The following is a 17,693-nucleotide window of genomic DNA, read 5'->3' as shown; positions in this document are numbered from 1 at the left end:
TGTTGCCTTCATCTCTTGCATTCCTTAGCTGTTGACTCATGCCACCAGCCACACTGCCCACCTCACACCTCCAGAACACCCAGGCCTACTCCCGACACACGATCTTTGTTCTTCCTGTCTTAGAGCCTTCTGCCCACAGATTACAGTGTAGCTCATCCACTTCCTCTCTTCACTCATATTTCAGCTCAGGAGAGAGGCTTTTCCTATTCACTCTGTCTTAAAAAAAAAAAATAGCATCATCTCTCTCTCTCTCTCTCCTTTCCTTTAGGTTTTTTGTTTGTTTGTTTTTTAAGGATCATCACTAACTGACAGATTACGTGTGTGTGTGTGTGTGTGTGTGATTTAAATGATGTGAAATTAGTGAAATGATTTTCTAGCACATATCCAAATATGTGCTATAAAATGACTAGGGGGACAGGGGAAGAGAGAGAGAGAGAGAGGAGGGAAGGAAGGAAAGAATGGATGGAGGGAAGAAAAAAAGTAAGAGAGAAAGAAAGAAAAAAGAAGCCCTGGACTCTGGTCTTAGTGTGTCCTATTTTGGATTTTCCCTAGCCCACCCTTTTCTGGGGTTGATCAAATGATGACCTACAATTTGATTCTCAAAGGAATTGAAAAAATGGATTTTCCCAGAAAAATAACAAGAAGACCTGAAGATTTAATTCGTAGGCTTTGCAGGTGAGAGTGACCATAAGTATAACCCCTTGTTTTGGATTAAGTGTGAAGGCTTTCAGGTTCTCTCTTTATACATTTTTAAATTAGGTATACACTTACTTTTTAAAAATGTTGCTAATTACATTTAAAGAATTTTTTTTTCTGTTATGAAAACTAAGTTAGGAGTTTTGAATTTACCTCATGTGCTGTAGAATCCAGTAGCAATGTATACTTTAAAAAGATCCAAATTTCACAGATTATCTTCAGAAATCATCTTCATCTGTTACAGGGCAAAATAGAATCACAAACCTTGGGTTAAAAATAAAATTATTTATTTATAACCTGGTTGTTTTGAGAGAAAATTAGTAGTGTTGATGCCTTTTTTTCAACTTTTAATTTTTAAAAGGCATTCTTCTGATCTTACTTTAAATTACCCCGATTTTTTCTACTTAATACTAAAATCATTTATCAGAAATAGAGGGCTTCCAGCTTTTTTTGGTTAAGTTCCACTTTGTTGCTACTTTCTTTCTTTTTGTTTTGTGCACTTGAACTTTTTTTGAATCATTAAAATTTAGTAAATTTAGAACATGAAACCTAGCTGTGCTGGCCAGCAGGAATTCCTGCCTGTTTCTAAGAAGATTCCAGCTTCGATGTAAATGATTCTCTGGAGCTTTCCCTGGTTTTCTCAGTTGAGTTGGCAAGATAGTACTTACTAAGTGTTTATTTATAGCTCCGTTAAAGAATTCATACAAATACATTCCTAACTAGTTCAACTGTGCCTCTTCCAGGAGGGCCACGTCTTTTTCATCTCCCTAAACTCAGGTGTCTGACCTACAGTAGGAACTTGATGGATACTGCTGAATGAATGAATGAATGAGACTCACTCAAGTATCATTACTGTAAATTCTCTTTTTTTAAAAAAATGTGCTTTCAGGCAAAATCCAACAGAAAGACTGGGAAATCTGAAGAATGGAATCAATGACATTAAGAAACACAGGTCAGTAGTTACTTTTTTGCCCAGAATAATATAGAAATTATGGGAATTTCTATATTGTGTAGATTTTCCATTTTTCCTGTGTGTGTGTGTGTGTGTGTGTGTGCAAGCGCGTGCGTGTGCAAACTTGGGGGGGTTGGTTTTGTTTTGTTTTTCCTCCTTTGTTTTGGGTGTGGTCAACCCAATCAATCTCAAGGAGATTTTTATACTGTTGGAAATTCATATTGAGAATAGATGAAGTTATAAAACAAGTAACAAAATCACATCTTCAGGTCATAGAAACTTAGCTTTTTACTCACTATTTTCATTGCTTTTTATGATGAACTTGGAGTCTATAAGGAAATTAAGTTCTGTTTTCAACACTGACTTTAAATAAAATAGACTATAATCATTACTGTCAATATTCAGGAGAAAGTGTTAGCTAAGTAGGTAGTAAAATAGCACCAACTTATGATGTTTTAACTTTATGATTGTGCAAAGTAACACACAGTCTGTAGAAGCCATATGATGAGTTTTGAATTTTGATCTTTTCTGGGGTTACAGATATGTGGTGTAATACACTCTAGTGATTTCTTGCAGCTGCCAGGCACAGCTCCTGGACAGTCACGTGATCATGAGGGCAAACAACCAATACTCCTTAAGGGACTGTGTTGGTAAGCTATAATGTTAAGTAGGGTAGGTATATTTTAATTTAGGATATTTTCAGGTTATAAAGGGCTTATTAATATGTAACTTCATAATATTTCATCTTATTCTCTTTCAGTTTTAATATGTTTAAATATAATTTTCCTTAGAATATTTCTCCAAATTCTCAAGTCTCATGTTGATTTTATTTATTTTGGTGAAGAACATAGATTTATGCAGAACTTCAAGCATCGAGTTCTCCTTGTGCTGTAATTTAACATGCAGTTAGATTTTTCAGTTCTATGAGTTTCTAAAAATGGTCTTCAGCGCCATTGATAACTTCCTTAAGACATCCTCTCTGATTTGATTAAATATTCAAATGTGGCCCTTCAAACCTGGAGGATTTCTGTTTATTCAGTCAGTACCTGTCTGTGTCCTGCAATCTTCAAGATGTTTTTACTTTGCTTATTATTTATAGATAGAAAATATCACTTATAAAAAAACATTGATAGGACTAAAATAATTTTGAGAATTTCATTAATTGAAAACCTTTGAATCCACTGATGCGGTCGCTGTTAGAAATGAAAACGACTCTCAATAATTTATTACTCTGTGGATTTTCCTTTCTTTTTCTTTTCTTCTTTTCATGCTGGGGATCGAACCCAGGGCCTTGTGCATGCGAAGCACACACTCCCCTACTGAGCTACACCCCCAGCCTTCTATAGAAATTTTCACTGAAGAGCTGGGGACACATCAAAACAGTGTGAAAATAAAAGGAGAGACATGGCTACCGATAAATAGAAACACTATTCATTTTCCTAAACAGTAGTAGTACAGCTTAAAAAAAAAATCCCCAAGCTGCCAGCCCTGCTCTATGTATTCATGAACTTACTTGAAATAAAGCCATGTATTCAGCATTCTAAACTCATATCAAGCTCTGCCTTAAGGAGGAAAGAGGGGAAGGAGAAAAAGCAGAATGAGGGAGAAATAAGACAGATAAATCTGCGGATTTTATAGACATCAAAATGCTTGTAGTATTTTCATGTTCTTTCTTGTCCTTTGGATTGCCTTCAGTTGTAAAGCTCATTATTTAATCTTAGATTCCAATTTATCTTCTCCCTGCATTCCATGCTATTCTCACAGTTTCTTTTCTCATTATAAAATGACACATCAACACACCATTCACATGGCAGAAACAAGTGTCCTGTCAATTAAAGTGATTCTTTCAATATATTTTCTCCCTTTCTCTCATTAAAATGTCTTCAGGTTTGGCTCTGGGGTAATTGAGAACCAGAAATGATATAATTGTTAACTGCCTGCAGCTCTATCTTTTACTTATTTCCCCAAGTCCATTTAAATGTATCTGCCAAATTGTGATTGGATGCACATGGAAGTTGATGGTAAAGAACTTCCTCCCCTGGGCATCTTAATAAAGAATTCTGAATTTTATTCCCTGTGGGGAATAATTTGCCTCTTTTTCCTAAGAGGCAAGGTGGTCTTTGCTGTGGGTAGATGTGAAGAAGTCAGAGTATAATGTGTAGAAAAGAGTTGACTAAAAAGATACACCAGGCTTACACAGTGCCTTCTGGTGAGAGCTCAAAACCATGATTCATTCTATATTTCTGTTTTCATTGAAAGTTTGGTGGGGGTGGGGGGGAGACCTCCATATTTTTCACCAAACAGAAGTGTTTTTCAACCTTCCCCAAGTCTCCAAGGTATATAGCTTTACTCACCAGCATATTCTTAGAATATTAAGGAAAAAAAAAAAGTCTGGCATTAGATTTTCCCTTTCTCTAAAGTAAAATCTTCAATGCTCTTAGAGACCTATTCATGTAAGCATTTCATTTAAACACAATAGAGTTAAACATGGAATATTGTTATATGGATTTATTCATTCTGTGTTTAATTATCTTTTCCTAAAAAATTATTATAGAGCTCCTCTTTCCCATATTTATGAGCTAACTTATAAACGAGGCATCAATCACATCTCCCAACACCTATTTTTAAAAGAAGAATAATAGACTTGTAGGGTACTATTAAATTTTTTCTGATAAGAAGAGGAATAATTTGTTTCAAGTATTTTAAACATTGGTTTTACTTTTAAGAATAGCTTCTACAAGCCTTCTGAAAACAAAGAAGCAATTTATGTGCTCTTAATGCCAATATTTCCTTGGTGAATGTTTTTCACCCATGAGTACATGCTGGCATTTGCATTACTTAAAATGTGGTTAATATCAAAAGGCTAAGTATGAAGTGAATGTCCACTCATGTTAAGTAAACATTACCATAAGTCAAGTTGTAGCAAGTACTCTGTAAAAAACGTACAGTCTCTTTGATTGAGTAATGGTAATGATACAGTCTGAGTAGAATAATGGTAATGATTTTTATTAATGTTTGTGGAATACTTCTGGGTAGAGAGAATTAAAATACGTTAAATGTATTGTTACTGTATTTGGTGGCAAACGAAAACAATCTACAGAACTATGTACCCAGAAATCTCTAAAAATGGAGCCTCTGTCTGTGGGAAGCAGTGAAGGGTGGATCCAGGAGAGAAATGTGGTTTCTGTTCAGAATTGCAGGGCAGTGGAGGGCGATGGAACTCCTGGTGATGCTGCCTGGATCTCAGTCTTTGGCTAGAGTTCCAGCAGCTTCTACTAAAATGGCACTTTGGTTTAGGAATGGCATCTGAAATGGAATGTACTAGCACTTGCCCTCTCTGTTTTTAGTTCCTACTCTTTTGCTAAACTTAGGCTTGGATTAGGAAATGTAGTCAAGGACTGAACCAGAATCAACTCTGGGGTCCAGAGAGACTGAGAAAGGTAGAAGCACTGACTTGGCTGATAGAAGAATATGACAGCCTCCTAAGAATCACCTTGCCTTCCATCTCACCTCACCACACCGCCTGACCATCCTGGTCCCCTGTGGTTATTCCCTACGTAGCCAGAATTGTCTTTTGAAAACTCGATTGCATCATTTTCTTACAACTTTGTAATGGCTTCTCATCACACTGAAAAATCAATTTCTTATTGTGCCCTAAAACACACTAATATGATCTGGCCTCTGGTTATTTCTCAATACCTTTTTTAATCTTTTTTTAGTTTTCTCTGCTCTCACCACATTTCAGTTCATTTCTGCCACTTCCTTCCATCTGGAAGGCCCTTGCCACAGATGTTCTTGTGGCTTCTTCACCCTTCTCTTCATTCTGGCCTTAATTCTAATAATGCTTTTTAAATACCACCCCAGGTAAAATCCTCTCCTCCTATTATTTCCTTTCCAGCCATCATTTGTTGCTGAAAGCTCGGTCCTTGTCCCCAGTGCCAATCCAAAATAAGGATATGGTTCTGAAAAAAAATGAAAAAGAAGGTTTATTGCTTTGTTAGTAAAGGAGAAACACAGGGGACTCCTGTCCCAAAGTCTGTGATTCTGCTCAACAGCAGGAACAGAGGACTTTTAAAGAGGTGATTCAAAGGCTACATTCCATTCCATGTGTTCTCTGTTGGAGTTATACTTCATTTGTTAATTTTGGAGACAGTCATTTCTGACATCTTCTGGTACCAACCCCAAAATCTGGATTACTTCATTCCTATGGTGAGTGTGTACCCAAGGACAGATTAACTCTGTCTAGGAGGGGGAAGAAAGGTAACCCTGTTGCCCCAGAGATTAGGGAAGGGGAGAGACTAGGGAGGAGCAGGGAGAGAGGAAGTGAAAGAAACGTCCATTTAAAAAATGCTCTGCAGTGGCAGAGCAACAAGGGTTTTATTCAAAGCATAAAGTGGACCACTGTTACATTTCCCCACTGTCAATTTCTACATTCCATTTCTGTGGAAAAATGGGAGAGCACATCTCCAAACTGCTTCCTGCTGAAAGGGGGCAAAGTTGGGGTAAGTAACCCAAAGTACTTATTCTGTATCAGGTTGGCCGTGGACAGTTAAGGGCATTCAGCATCAGAGCAGTCCAGAGTTCCACAGTGGCAGATGGTAGGTAACTGGACATAGGGTAGAGATCATGCTAAGACACCAATAAACAATACAGCAAAGTATTACTTTTTTGTAAATAATTAGCACAAAAATACTTAGTATTTCAGCAAGTCTCTGAAAACCATGAGGATGGTATCACAATCTTATCAGTGAAAAGCAGATCAAGTTCATCAATGTAGGAGGTTAGGAAGATTTGTGGGTCTATGAAATCAGACTCAAATTAACTCAGGACAACTTTGCAACTCTTGTGATCATTATTATTAGGCACTGTCACACAAGAACCCTTTCTTTATAGCCTCCAGATTTACTTACTTTTGGTAGAGCTGACATAAGAGTACATCTTAAGTTACATTTAAAAAAAAACCAAAACATTGTTTTTCCTTTTAAATGTCCATGTAGGACTGTGCTTTTAGTATATATTCTCCTGCCAGGTGTTTAAGACCAAGTTGGTCAAAACTAACCTTCTTCCTATCTCAATTAAGAGTCAGCTGAGATTCCTCAAAGATCACACTTGGGGATGTATGTGAAGCCTCCTGGCTCCTTTAGCTTTCCTGTACTAGTGGTGCCACCTGCCAGGATAAGTCAGGGTCCTGCTGACCATATGTGGCTTCTCTTGGAAGCACCAGGAACAGTTCCCTCTCCAGTGATCCTCCTCTTTGCAGAACGTGCACTAGTTGGCTTCCTGTGCTCTAGGGTCCTGTCCATCTCCCTAATCAGCAGATCAGGTGACTCACCAGAGTTGCAGGGCCCAGAGAGGTTCCATCATTCTCTGCATCCTAGCTGACCTTAGAGGGGCAAGGGCCAAAATATTGGCTGTTTTTGTCTTGGCCCTTTTACTTCCTTGACTTTGGTCTTCAAGTTTTTGGTTTTAAACATCCAAAAAGCCAGTTTCACCAGTCTTAAAGAGGGAGTAACAGGTTATAAGTTCAATATCTATAATTTTACATAGACTTCTTTCATTTAATTAGGGTATTAGTAGTGGAAGTCATCATTATATACTATCTGTCCTGATGGTTTATCATCTCAAATTAACTCAGGTTTTTTAATTTTTTTTTTTTTTTTAGAAGCAGTACCTCTGCAAAACACTAACAGGCAACAGTTATAAAGTTTACAAGGAAAATACAAAGTGAAATTAACAAAGAAAAAAACATATTCAGTTTGTGTAGAGCTATGAACCAAGAAAAGACTTTTATGATCTTGAACCTTTACTTAGTTATATATTATATCCCCTGTTTGAGATCACAGTAATCTTTACAATAAAATTCAATCTTTTGAACACAACTTTAAATGAGCTGAAATCTAGCCTATTTTGGAGCCATTCTAACATGGACTAAGGTGGGAGGCAGAGCCTTATCTCAGGTAAGGCAGAGCTCTTCACAAATAACACAATACTACATTACATCTGAAACATGAATCAAAGAAATGCTGAGAGAGTTTTTAACTTTCTTTTTGTGGAAAAAATGGCAGAATGCTTCCATGTTTTACAGTGTCACTTTTAAACAGATCAGGATCTCCTTGTTACCTTCCAAAAATGTATTTAAATTCCAATTTCAGTGTGAAGAGTAACACAAAATTTTATATATATAAAACTTATTGACAATAGGTTATTTTATCCAGCTATAGAACATCAAATGACATGAATAAATACCAACCAAATCCAAGACTTTTGGATACAAATCCAAGATTTTGCTACAGATTATTTTAGTTTGGATAACACCAAATTGGCAAAGTGCTCTCCTAAGCTTTACATTTAACCAAATTTAAAGTACAACTTAGAATCCAGAGTGGACAGTAACAATAATTACAGTCTGCATGGGTTAACAAAAATCAAAAGATAGTTTTAAATCTCTTATACATTTAGGAAATAGTGTTAATGAATCAGAAACTGACTTGGTTGAAGCAAACAGTTATAAGACCGGTCTTCAAATGACAGTGTGGCCATTCTATGTCAAACACAATGTATAAAAGAGAGCACTTATTGGTTATCTTGCCTGTAAACTTATATAAACTTTCATTTTATAAACTTTTACATTACACTCAGACAGATATAGTTCTCAGATGCATACATATACCTAGTAATGTTTTGAGTGTCAACAATAGTGTCATAATCTAAATAATAGTTTTTTGTTAAACCAGTTACAAAGTAATCATTTAAGAATTTAAAATAGGTACAGACCCTAATTCCTTTAAGGCTTAATTTCTCCAAGTAATAAAACCTAACAAATGCAAGAAAATTATCTCAATAGATAAGAACAAATCAATGTTTCAGATTTTGCTTCATATCATTACATTAAAGTTTAAATAACTTTGTATTAATTATAGCCAATTGAACACAAACATAAACATTATAAGATTTACCTTTTGCAAATCTTCTTCGACTTACTAAAACATTCACCACTACTTTATATCTTTAGTTTTTCTTTCATGTTGGACTTCAGCACAAAATATATTACTTTACTTATCAGACAAAATACTTTCTCATCCAGAAACATTTCTTTTACCTTCTAATTTTCCATACCTATAACTCTCTTTTCTCTTTTCTAGTTTTGGACCCATTCTGAAATGAACTATTTTAGTCAGTTTTTTGTTGCTGTGACTAAAAGATCTGACCAAAACAATTGTAGAGGAGGAAAAGTTTATTTGAGGGCTCATAGTTTCAGAGGTCTTAGTCCATAGAAGGCTGGCTCCATTCTTTGAAGCTTGAGGTGAGGCAGGACAACATGGAAGAAATGTGTGGCAGAGGGAAGCAGCTCACATTGTGATCAGAAAGTAGAGAAGGAGACTCTACTTGGCAGACAGAAATATATACCCAAAGCCCACTCCTCAATTCCCACCTCCTCCAGCCACACCCCACCACTGCAGTTACCACTCAGTTAATCCCTATCAGGGGATTAATTCACTGATTGAGTTAAGACTCTTACAAACCAATCATTTCTGAACCTTGTTACATTGTCTAACACTTGAGCTTTTGGGGGGATACCACATCTAAACCATAACACATACCTTATGAATGTTATCTGTGTATTTAATTTATACAACAAATTTTATCCTGGGAGGAGGTGGACAGTCCAGTGTATACTAAAAAAAAAAAAAAAAACAGGCTTAATCTTTTTCCTCATAGGTTGTATTTAAAAGGTTGGAACACAGGATTCTTTTGAGCCTGACCTGTTTCTGTTATCATTATCACAGTGTCATCAACTTTTAGTGAGTTCACCACTGTCAGTTGTACCCAGAGGATCCTTTGGGACATTTTTGCTGCACTAGGCATATTGATATACAATGCATCCTTTTCTTTAGTCTTCCTTGAAGATCTCTTTGCAGAGGATGCCTTCAAAACACAGGTTGGCCTTCGTTTATGTCTTTTTCTTATCTGGGTGCAGTTATTTATTCTGCCAGTCTCCCCAGCCATTTTAGTTTGATGGGCTACTATTATAGCAAGAATTGCTCTGCCCCAGTGATGAATATCCCCTGTCCAAATGGGGTGTTCTGTTAGATTTTAAAAGAGGAGACTAGTCCTGTCCCTAGGTCATAAACTGACAGTGCTGGAATCTACTGCACATTTTTTGTGGCCAGCAGCCTTCACCTCCCATGGGCAAAATAGGGCTGAAAGGAAGGGCAGTTTCTCTTTGGACTTTTTTCTATAGCTCAGGCAGATTTTATGGGATTTTTTTACCCAGATTAGGGCTAGTGTCCTTGACCACATGAGATGATCTATGCCTGAAAAACAGTGTGGGGAGTGCCAGCACTGGGTGTCAAAGATTTAAATCTTTTTAAAACCCTTTTTCTGGTATCTTGCTCTCCTTGCACACTAGAAGCAGTGCCTTTGGGCACCTTCAACTTAGTTCCTGATGGTTCAGATCCCTATCATGCAACTGCATAAATGCCTGTATATACAGAATCTCTTTCATATACTTTATCCCTGACAGACAAACTACAAAGTCAAGATTGTATAATAATCCAGAAAAACCATTAAAGGGCCAGTAAACTGTCTTTCTCTTAGTCTTACACCTATAGGTGTCCCATTCAGTCAAGATCTCTCTACTCAAGAGACTACAGGTAAGATCAATGCAGCATGGCTCTTGTCTTAAAGGGCCAGTAATAGACCAAAAAATCAGACAGAAAAAAGGATCACCGAAACCAGGGCTGTCAGAATGGAACCTTTAAAATAGACAGACCCACACATACAAATTTCTTCCACTTACTTTACTTTTGACAGACCAACTTCAACTGCAAGATTGTATAATAATCCAGAAAGCTATTCAAAAGCCAGATCATTACAATAAAACATTATCATAGACTTATACCACTATCAGTCCTTTCTTCAACTCACTTTACCTCTGACAGACCAACTCCAGTTGCAAGATTGTACAATAAAGAAACACAGAGAGGAGCCCCAAAACCATGGCCGATAGATGGGAACCTTGAAATTGACCAGCCAAGATCTTTTCCAAGAGATTACCCGTAGAATCAATGTAGTACTGGCCAAGTCTTAAAAGAGGCAGTAGCAGATTGAAATAAAACAGATAAGCGGAGGGAATTCTCAATCCTAAGGCCAAGAAACAGATGAGAACCTAGAACAGATCAGAAGGGAGTACATATCCCTAGGTTCTAGAGTCCATTTTAACTGTGACTCCTATATCAGTGGCACCATAAATGTCCCCAGAAGGAGGGACCAGATGTTCCCACAAAAAAATGAACCAAGTATATAAAATCAAGGGGCTCAGCATGCACAGCTGAAGACTTACCAAATGGCCAAAGTTGTTGACACTATCCTGAGTTCAGTTTCCTTCTTCTCAAAGTAGACCATGATGGAGCAACCTGTACTGTTTAGGGAGAGGAGATGGGAATTGCCTGAAGCAAAAGGAGCTTTAGCAGCTGGTGGGACATTCCTCTGGTCCCTCCCTTTACTCACAGGAATGGCTCCTCTGTTCAAACTCACAGGTCTCCTAACTCCTGAAGTTGACTCTCAACAAGTTCACCAACACCATGACTCCTCAGCATGGAAGTGTTGGGTTCCTTGGAGAAGCAGGCCTGACCAAGAAAGCTGGAATGGTAGCTGCTCTCAGGTCCCATCTGGGTGGCCAAATTTGTTGCTAAAAGCTCAGTCCTTGTCCCTGATGCCAATCTGAAATAAGGACATGGTTTTGAGAAAAAGGAAATAGAAGGTTTATTGCTTTGCCAGCAAAGGTGAAACACAGGGGACTCCTGTCCCTATGTCTGTGATTTTGCCCATCAGCAAGAACGGGGGGGATTTTAAAGAGGTGATTCAAAGGCTAAAGAGTCAATGAGATCAATCATATAGTGGAAGCACTGAGCTTAGCTAGAAGCAAAGGCAGTTATTTCATGGTATAGGAAAAAAGGTAACACAGAATCTGGTGGGCATTGTGTAAAGGTTTTGTGTGTCTGTATATGTGTGTGTGTGTATGGTTTTTTTGTTGTTGTTGTTGTTTTGCTTCAGTTTTCTCACTGAAATAAGAAGCAAGGACATCTGGAGGATGAGAATTGGAAGATTCTGGAAATTTGGAGAGAGTATAAAGGGAAATCTGGATGATACTTGGGTTGTATTACGTTCTCACATGTATTTAATTTAGCCAGATCAAACAACCAACATGGTGCATGATTTTCCTCTGGCGGCTTGTAACTGCCCTGTTGCAGACAGATAGCTGGAAACAAAAGGAATTAACAAGTAATATCCCGCTTCTCATTTCTCAGGTGGTTAAATGGTTTTAATTGGGAAGGACTGAAAGCACGGAATCTCCCATCACCCTTACGAAGAGAGGTATGGTGTTTACTATATTACTTATTTTTTTCCTGAGGATTTATTTTTGTAAACAGATTTTAGGGGTGGGTGTGCATAGGCATGCACACACATGCGCACAGATACATAACAGTTTAGGTGGTTTTTGACAGTAATTTTGATCAGAGGGACTAACTACTGTTTCCTATTTGACCAGCATTAGCTGTCCTCTCAGGAACTGTTTACATGTCAGTGCCACCCAAGTCCCAAGGTACTCGATGTTCATCAGGCTAACAGATGGAATATCATTTCTGTAATAGTTACCTTTAAAATTTTGTATTGTATTTATATCATCTGGTGCTGCTGCATGCCATTAAAAATGTAATTATAACGGAATCCAGAAGAAGAATTTGTGCTATCACAGAAATTTCTGTTGTCACAGAAATTTTAAAAATATGTTAAAATTCAAAGCACTTAATTATAAAGAAAGATAAATAATAAAGTTTAACAGCAAAAAAAAACATTTTATATTAAGATGAATTTTATAGGAAAATGGAAATGGAGGGAGAAAAGTGATGTAATATTTCTGACTTTTAAAATTGGTTTATCAAACTTCAGTGATCACTAAAGTACAGTAGACTTGTTTAAAGGAGTAAAGTAACAATAACATTTTATCTGGAAATGACAATATTTACAACATACTAGAAATTGCATTCTCCACAACTATGAAAACTTACATGACAATTTAGTAATCAGTCTGCAAATGTGCAAAGAGAAATAGCCTTTCGCAATTGTTTCAGAGACAACACTAGCAAAATGATAACAGGGCATTAACCTGGGAAAGTCTTTCTTCCACCCAAGTCAGCTTATGTTCTGCTTCCTCTAGGACTACACTGTCCAAACTGCGTACTACTAGCCAATGAATGATCCCCCCACCTGGCCCCCAAGCTCCAACACATTATGATGATCATTAACTATAATTTTAATGATATTTTAATCTGATTCATCAGTTGGGCACTGTATAATTTGTCTGAAAGAAAAGAATTAGAAACTACCTGATTTGCAAACTAATTTAGTGCCAGAGACATTTTATTCTTTCAACAGGATCACTAATATTTTGAATTGTCCCTTTGGCATCATGGATACCTGATAGGGATGAATTAACCATATGAAAATTCAAGATTGGCAAAAAAACTTAAGTAGAAGAAAGACTCTGACAAACTTTGACTTTTACATATTTGCTTTTAAAATATTTTTCAATTTGATAAAATCATAGGTATTATTTCTGTTACTTTTTCTTTAGAAAGTAATTCCTCATGCCAGGTAGCAACTAATGAATATAAGCCACTGACCACCGATCATTTGCTTCTTAAGAAAAAAATCTCAGTAAGCTGAGACTGTGACTCAATGATGATATTTGGCCCATATTTTCTTAACGTGTTCTTTACAAGTGGTTGTGGCATTGAATTAGTGTTCAGGTAGAAAAAAGATCACCTGGGTGCAATAGCATGCTTAATCAACATTATTATTCTCACCTTTGTCGTAAAACTTTCTATATTAGCTCAGTGGACCTATAGATCACAGCTACTTTGACAAGTATCCTCCTGAAAAGGGAGTGCCTCCAGATGAGCTGTCCGGCTGGGATAAGGACTTCTAACAGAAGACAAGATGATTATTGCTTATACGGAAGAGGACAATAAGGATCAAAAATCTGACACTGATTATTTCTCTCTTCAAAGTATTACAATATCTTTTGGAAGACCATTAGGGAAAAGAAATCCCTGTGCAGGAGGTGGAGGAGAGTGGTATGGATGTGGTTCTGAATGATAATGTCTCATTTAGATGCTGTGAATTATTCATGTATTCCATTCTATGCTTGTGTCAAATGTTGAAGGCCATCCCCTGCCCCTTTTCCACAATCAAACCATTTTTGTTGAAGTAGCATAGTTTTCTCTGAAATCTACTGCTCCTTCCCAGTCATACTCTTCTCTTTTGAGTCATAATAAGGGCTTAACAAGGGCCTTGCCCTTGAGCAACTAAGTTCTGCAAGTAAGAGGAAGAATCTGAGTAAATTTTGGAAGATTTCCCCAGCTCTCAACAACTCTATGTAGGCATGGTGGCATCTTAAAAGGTGTTATGTAGAAATCTTGGTAATCGATAGTTCTTGACTTCTTTCAGCTTAGAAATACACAAATATGCTTCTGAAACTAGTCTGGAAACTGTGAGTGTGAGTATTAGAGAGTGATACTCCATAAAGTAAATAAGTCAATTTATCCATTATATTCTATTGAGAAACTTAGAAAAATTAAACAAAGCAAAACTATTTTTCTTTCTCCTGTGACCAGCTATGAATGATACCTCAGAGATTTTCAAAAACTCTGCTAAAAGTGGTTATAATTTATGGTTAAATGAGGACCTTTAGAAAGGTTTTATCTGCTAAAATGTTTTCACTACCAAAGTAGAAAATATATTAAAATGAAATCATGAAAGCTTTTCCTCCCTGTTAGAGATAAAGGAGAATAAATTCCAATAGGTAAAGTTATGGACTCTTTGAAACTCTGAGCTATTTTGGTCAATTCTGTCAGTATTGCTATTAATAAACCAAAAAGGGATAGAGTGGCTACCATTAATTTTTAATGAGAAACCTATTAGCAAATGTTGATGCTTTGCAATCTCTGAGGAGTTAATGACTCTTTTTAAAGACATTTGAGTCCTGGATGTGTTTATAATTACATGCCATTGAAGAAGTCATAGGATTTTAGAAGTAAAAGAATACCTACTACTGGTTGCAGTGGCTCCTGCCTGTAACACCAGTGACTTGTGAGGCTGAGGCAGGAGGATTGCAAGTTTGAGGCCAGTCTCAACAACTTAGCAAGACCCTGTCTCCACCAATTAAAAAAAAATGTGCCTCAAAATAAAATAAAAATGAACCTAGGGATGTAGCTCAGTGGTAGAGTAACCCTGTGTTGTATCCCCAGTACTGCAAAAACAAAGCAAAATGAAATGAAAGAACACCTAACATCTGGCCTCTTCCTGCCTCCTCCTGGAAATCTTCCAAATAATGATTAGAATATTTTCAATAATGTTGGATACTAGTATCTAAGAACATCACTAGTAAGTGAATGTTTATAGGGATTGACCATGATAACTTTATTTCCACTTTTTAAAATGGATGGGAAGCAGAGCTTTCTCTGTAGTTTTTTTTTTCTTTCAGTCTGACAGAGTGCAAATGATATCCAAATTCCAGCATTATTCAAGTTTCTGGTTATATTTTTATATTATAATAGTCTATGTGAAACACAACCTCCACCTGTTCTGCACACCTGTTTCATCATCCAGAGAAAGTCAGTTATATGCTTCCTGAAGACTTTAACCTGATAAGTGAGGCCCAATCCAAGAAAGTGCATCCTTAACAAATCAGATTTCCACACTTACAGTCCTTTTGCTGAACCAAAGAGTTTTTGTTTCCTGGAGTAGTATTTTTAAAGATTATGTATTGTACATAGAAAAACCATTTTTAATAGGATTAACATAACCTGCTTAAAGAATTTCTAAAGTTTTTAAAATATTTTTATTTGCATTTGGTTTGTATGTACTATATGTTTTTCCATGTATATATTTTAAAATTACCAACATATACAGGTAGAAAATTTATGTATTGGATGGATATTAAAACTGTACAGTTATAATAGCAATGATATTCTCAAAAGGAGATCAAATGATTGTAACTTAAAAAAACCCTACGTATATAGAGAGATAAAAACCTGTAAGACTACTACAGGTTTATTTTTCCTGTGATTGGTCATATCATATGTAATTCCCTCATGTGATTTTATTGTGTTTTCTTTAGAGTACTTTATAAAGATGAGGATGTAAGAGATTGAACCATCCTATAATTCCAACTCCACTATTTCCTAGCTGGGTGACCTTGGGGAAATGATTTACTTTTTTGAGTACTAGCTTTCTCACTTGTAGAAAAAAGGCAAAGTAATATTTACTCTAGAAGCTTGCTTTGGGGATTATAAAAAGGTATGTAGAGAGTCCTTTGCCAGGTATCTGTGAAATAATCAATGTTGCATTGATGGGAGCTATGGTTACTATCTCTGTGAAAATTAAAGGGGCCTTAATAACCAGTTAGTCCTGAACCTTGTGTATCATTGATGTCTGTATGCAAAATTGTACTGATTAAATCCCATATCTGTCCTTGCTTTTTCTTTGAAGTAAAGATGGTTATCAAACCTTAGTCTATAAAATGAAGGCTTAATCCTCACCAAAATGAAATGCTTTGTTAAGCTGACCTAAATTTTAATTTTTATAAATTAAAGACACATACACACACAGGGAAATACAGAAACTTATCTTCATATATAAACTCATCATATTTCTAACCACTAAATCATTCCTTATCTCTCTTTTCTAGGGTGTAAGGTTAACTTTTCATTCTGACACTTCTTCAATGGGAGCAACTTTTCATAATTGAAGTTTCTTAATCTTTTCTCTAGACATTAAAATGTCTGGGAGGAAGAGAATATCGTAATGAAAATAAAACTTAGAGTAAAAAAAAAAATCTAGGTTTGAATTCCAGCTCTGCCCAGATTTGCATGACTTTGAACAATAAACCACATCTTTATTCATATAAAATTTGGAAATATACTTTTAAAATTTTGGAACATTGGACCAGAAGATTATTACTAGCAGATCACTGATAGTTATCATTTAGAAGTGTATCTACACATGTATTTCTTTTGGCACAAGAATAAATACTTTCTATTACTAGGCATGGTAATAGGAGCAATTACATTCATTATCTCATTTACATAAGATCCAAAAAAATTACAAACACACTGCCTATTGACTGCTCCAAAGCTAAATTTTGGCCTCAGATTCATTTCATTCACAGTTTAGCTGTGATGTTTTTGCTTGGCTTAGTCCCAGATACTATGACTACACCTCAAACAATCCCAACACTTAGTTTTCATTTTCCTAAATTGTTTGGGTCAGGATTTGGACAGAAAAAAAGCAAGGATGGTTTGTCACACTGTACCACAATACCTGGGGTATCACATTGAAAGACGGAAAAGCAGGGAGGGAATGTGATTCAAAGACTGGGAGCTAGAACAATCCAAAGGCATGTTCGGGTATATAGTTAGTACCTGGACTGGGATTGCTCAATGACTAGGATTGTAACCTGGTTGCCATCACATGTCCTCTCCATAGCTTGGACTTCACATCATGGCCTCCTTAGAATAGTCAGACTCCTTTTGTGGCAGCATGGGGCTCCAAGAGCAAGTGTTCTAACCAACAAAGCAGAAGTAGTATCCCATAGGAATTATCCTTTGTCATCTAAAGGTCACATAACATCACTTCTCCCTTGCTCTATGGGGGGAAACATAAATCAACCCAGATTACAGAGGAGGGAACATAGACTGGACTTCTTAGTGAAGAGTATGTCAAAGAACTTGCAAGCAAGTGTTAAAACTGCCACAGTCCACTTTCTTAGCCACACATTGTTTACATTCCTATGATCTTCAAAACAAATTTCATTTCATCCCAAGGGTCTCCATAAAAGCATCCATCCAATTCATATGTGAATGATGCTCCTTGGGTATCATACCTTGGATATATCCCTTTAGGTCTGAAAACCTATTAAATAAGTAAGCAACTCAACTGCCCCACCACTCCCAAGATTGGTGAAAGGAGTAAGGGATAA

The 17,693-nt window shown here is 36.6% G+C and overlaps 1 protein-coding gene across 1 annotated transcript in view; it reads left to right on the top strand.

Annotated features, from left to right (window-relative positions):
* Positions 1-14,067, top strand: part of Prkg2 (protein kinase cGMP-dependent 2) — a 98,870-nt gene extending 84,803 nt beyond the window's left edge. The window contains exons 16-19 of the mRNA XM_027939819.3: positions 553-675; positions 1,586-1,648; positions 11,959-12,025; positions 13,545-14,067. Of these exons, the coding sequence (XP_027795620.3) occupies positions 553-675; positions 1,586-1,648; positions 11,959-12,025; positions 13,545-13,640 (349 nt within the window). The 3' untranslated portion in view covers positions 13,641-14,067. The remainder of the gene's footprint in view (positions 1-552; positions 676-1,585; positions 1,649-11,958; positions 12,026-13,544) is intronic.
* Positions 14,068-17,693: the final 3,626 nt, after the last annotated feature.

The sequence above is a fragment of the Marmota flaviventris genome, chromosome 7 (assembly GCF_047511675.1).
Source record: "Marmota flaviventris isolate mMarFla1 chromosome 7, mMarFla1.hap1, whole genome shotgun sequence".
NCBI classification, from domain to species: domain Eukaryota; kingdom Metazoa; phylum Chordata; class Mammalia; order Rodentia; family Sciuridae; genus Marmota; species Marmota flaviventris.
Note: the sequence above shows the minus strand (reverse complement) of the source record. Positions and strands in the feature narration are given on the sequence as shown.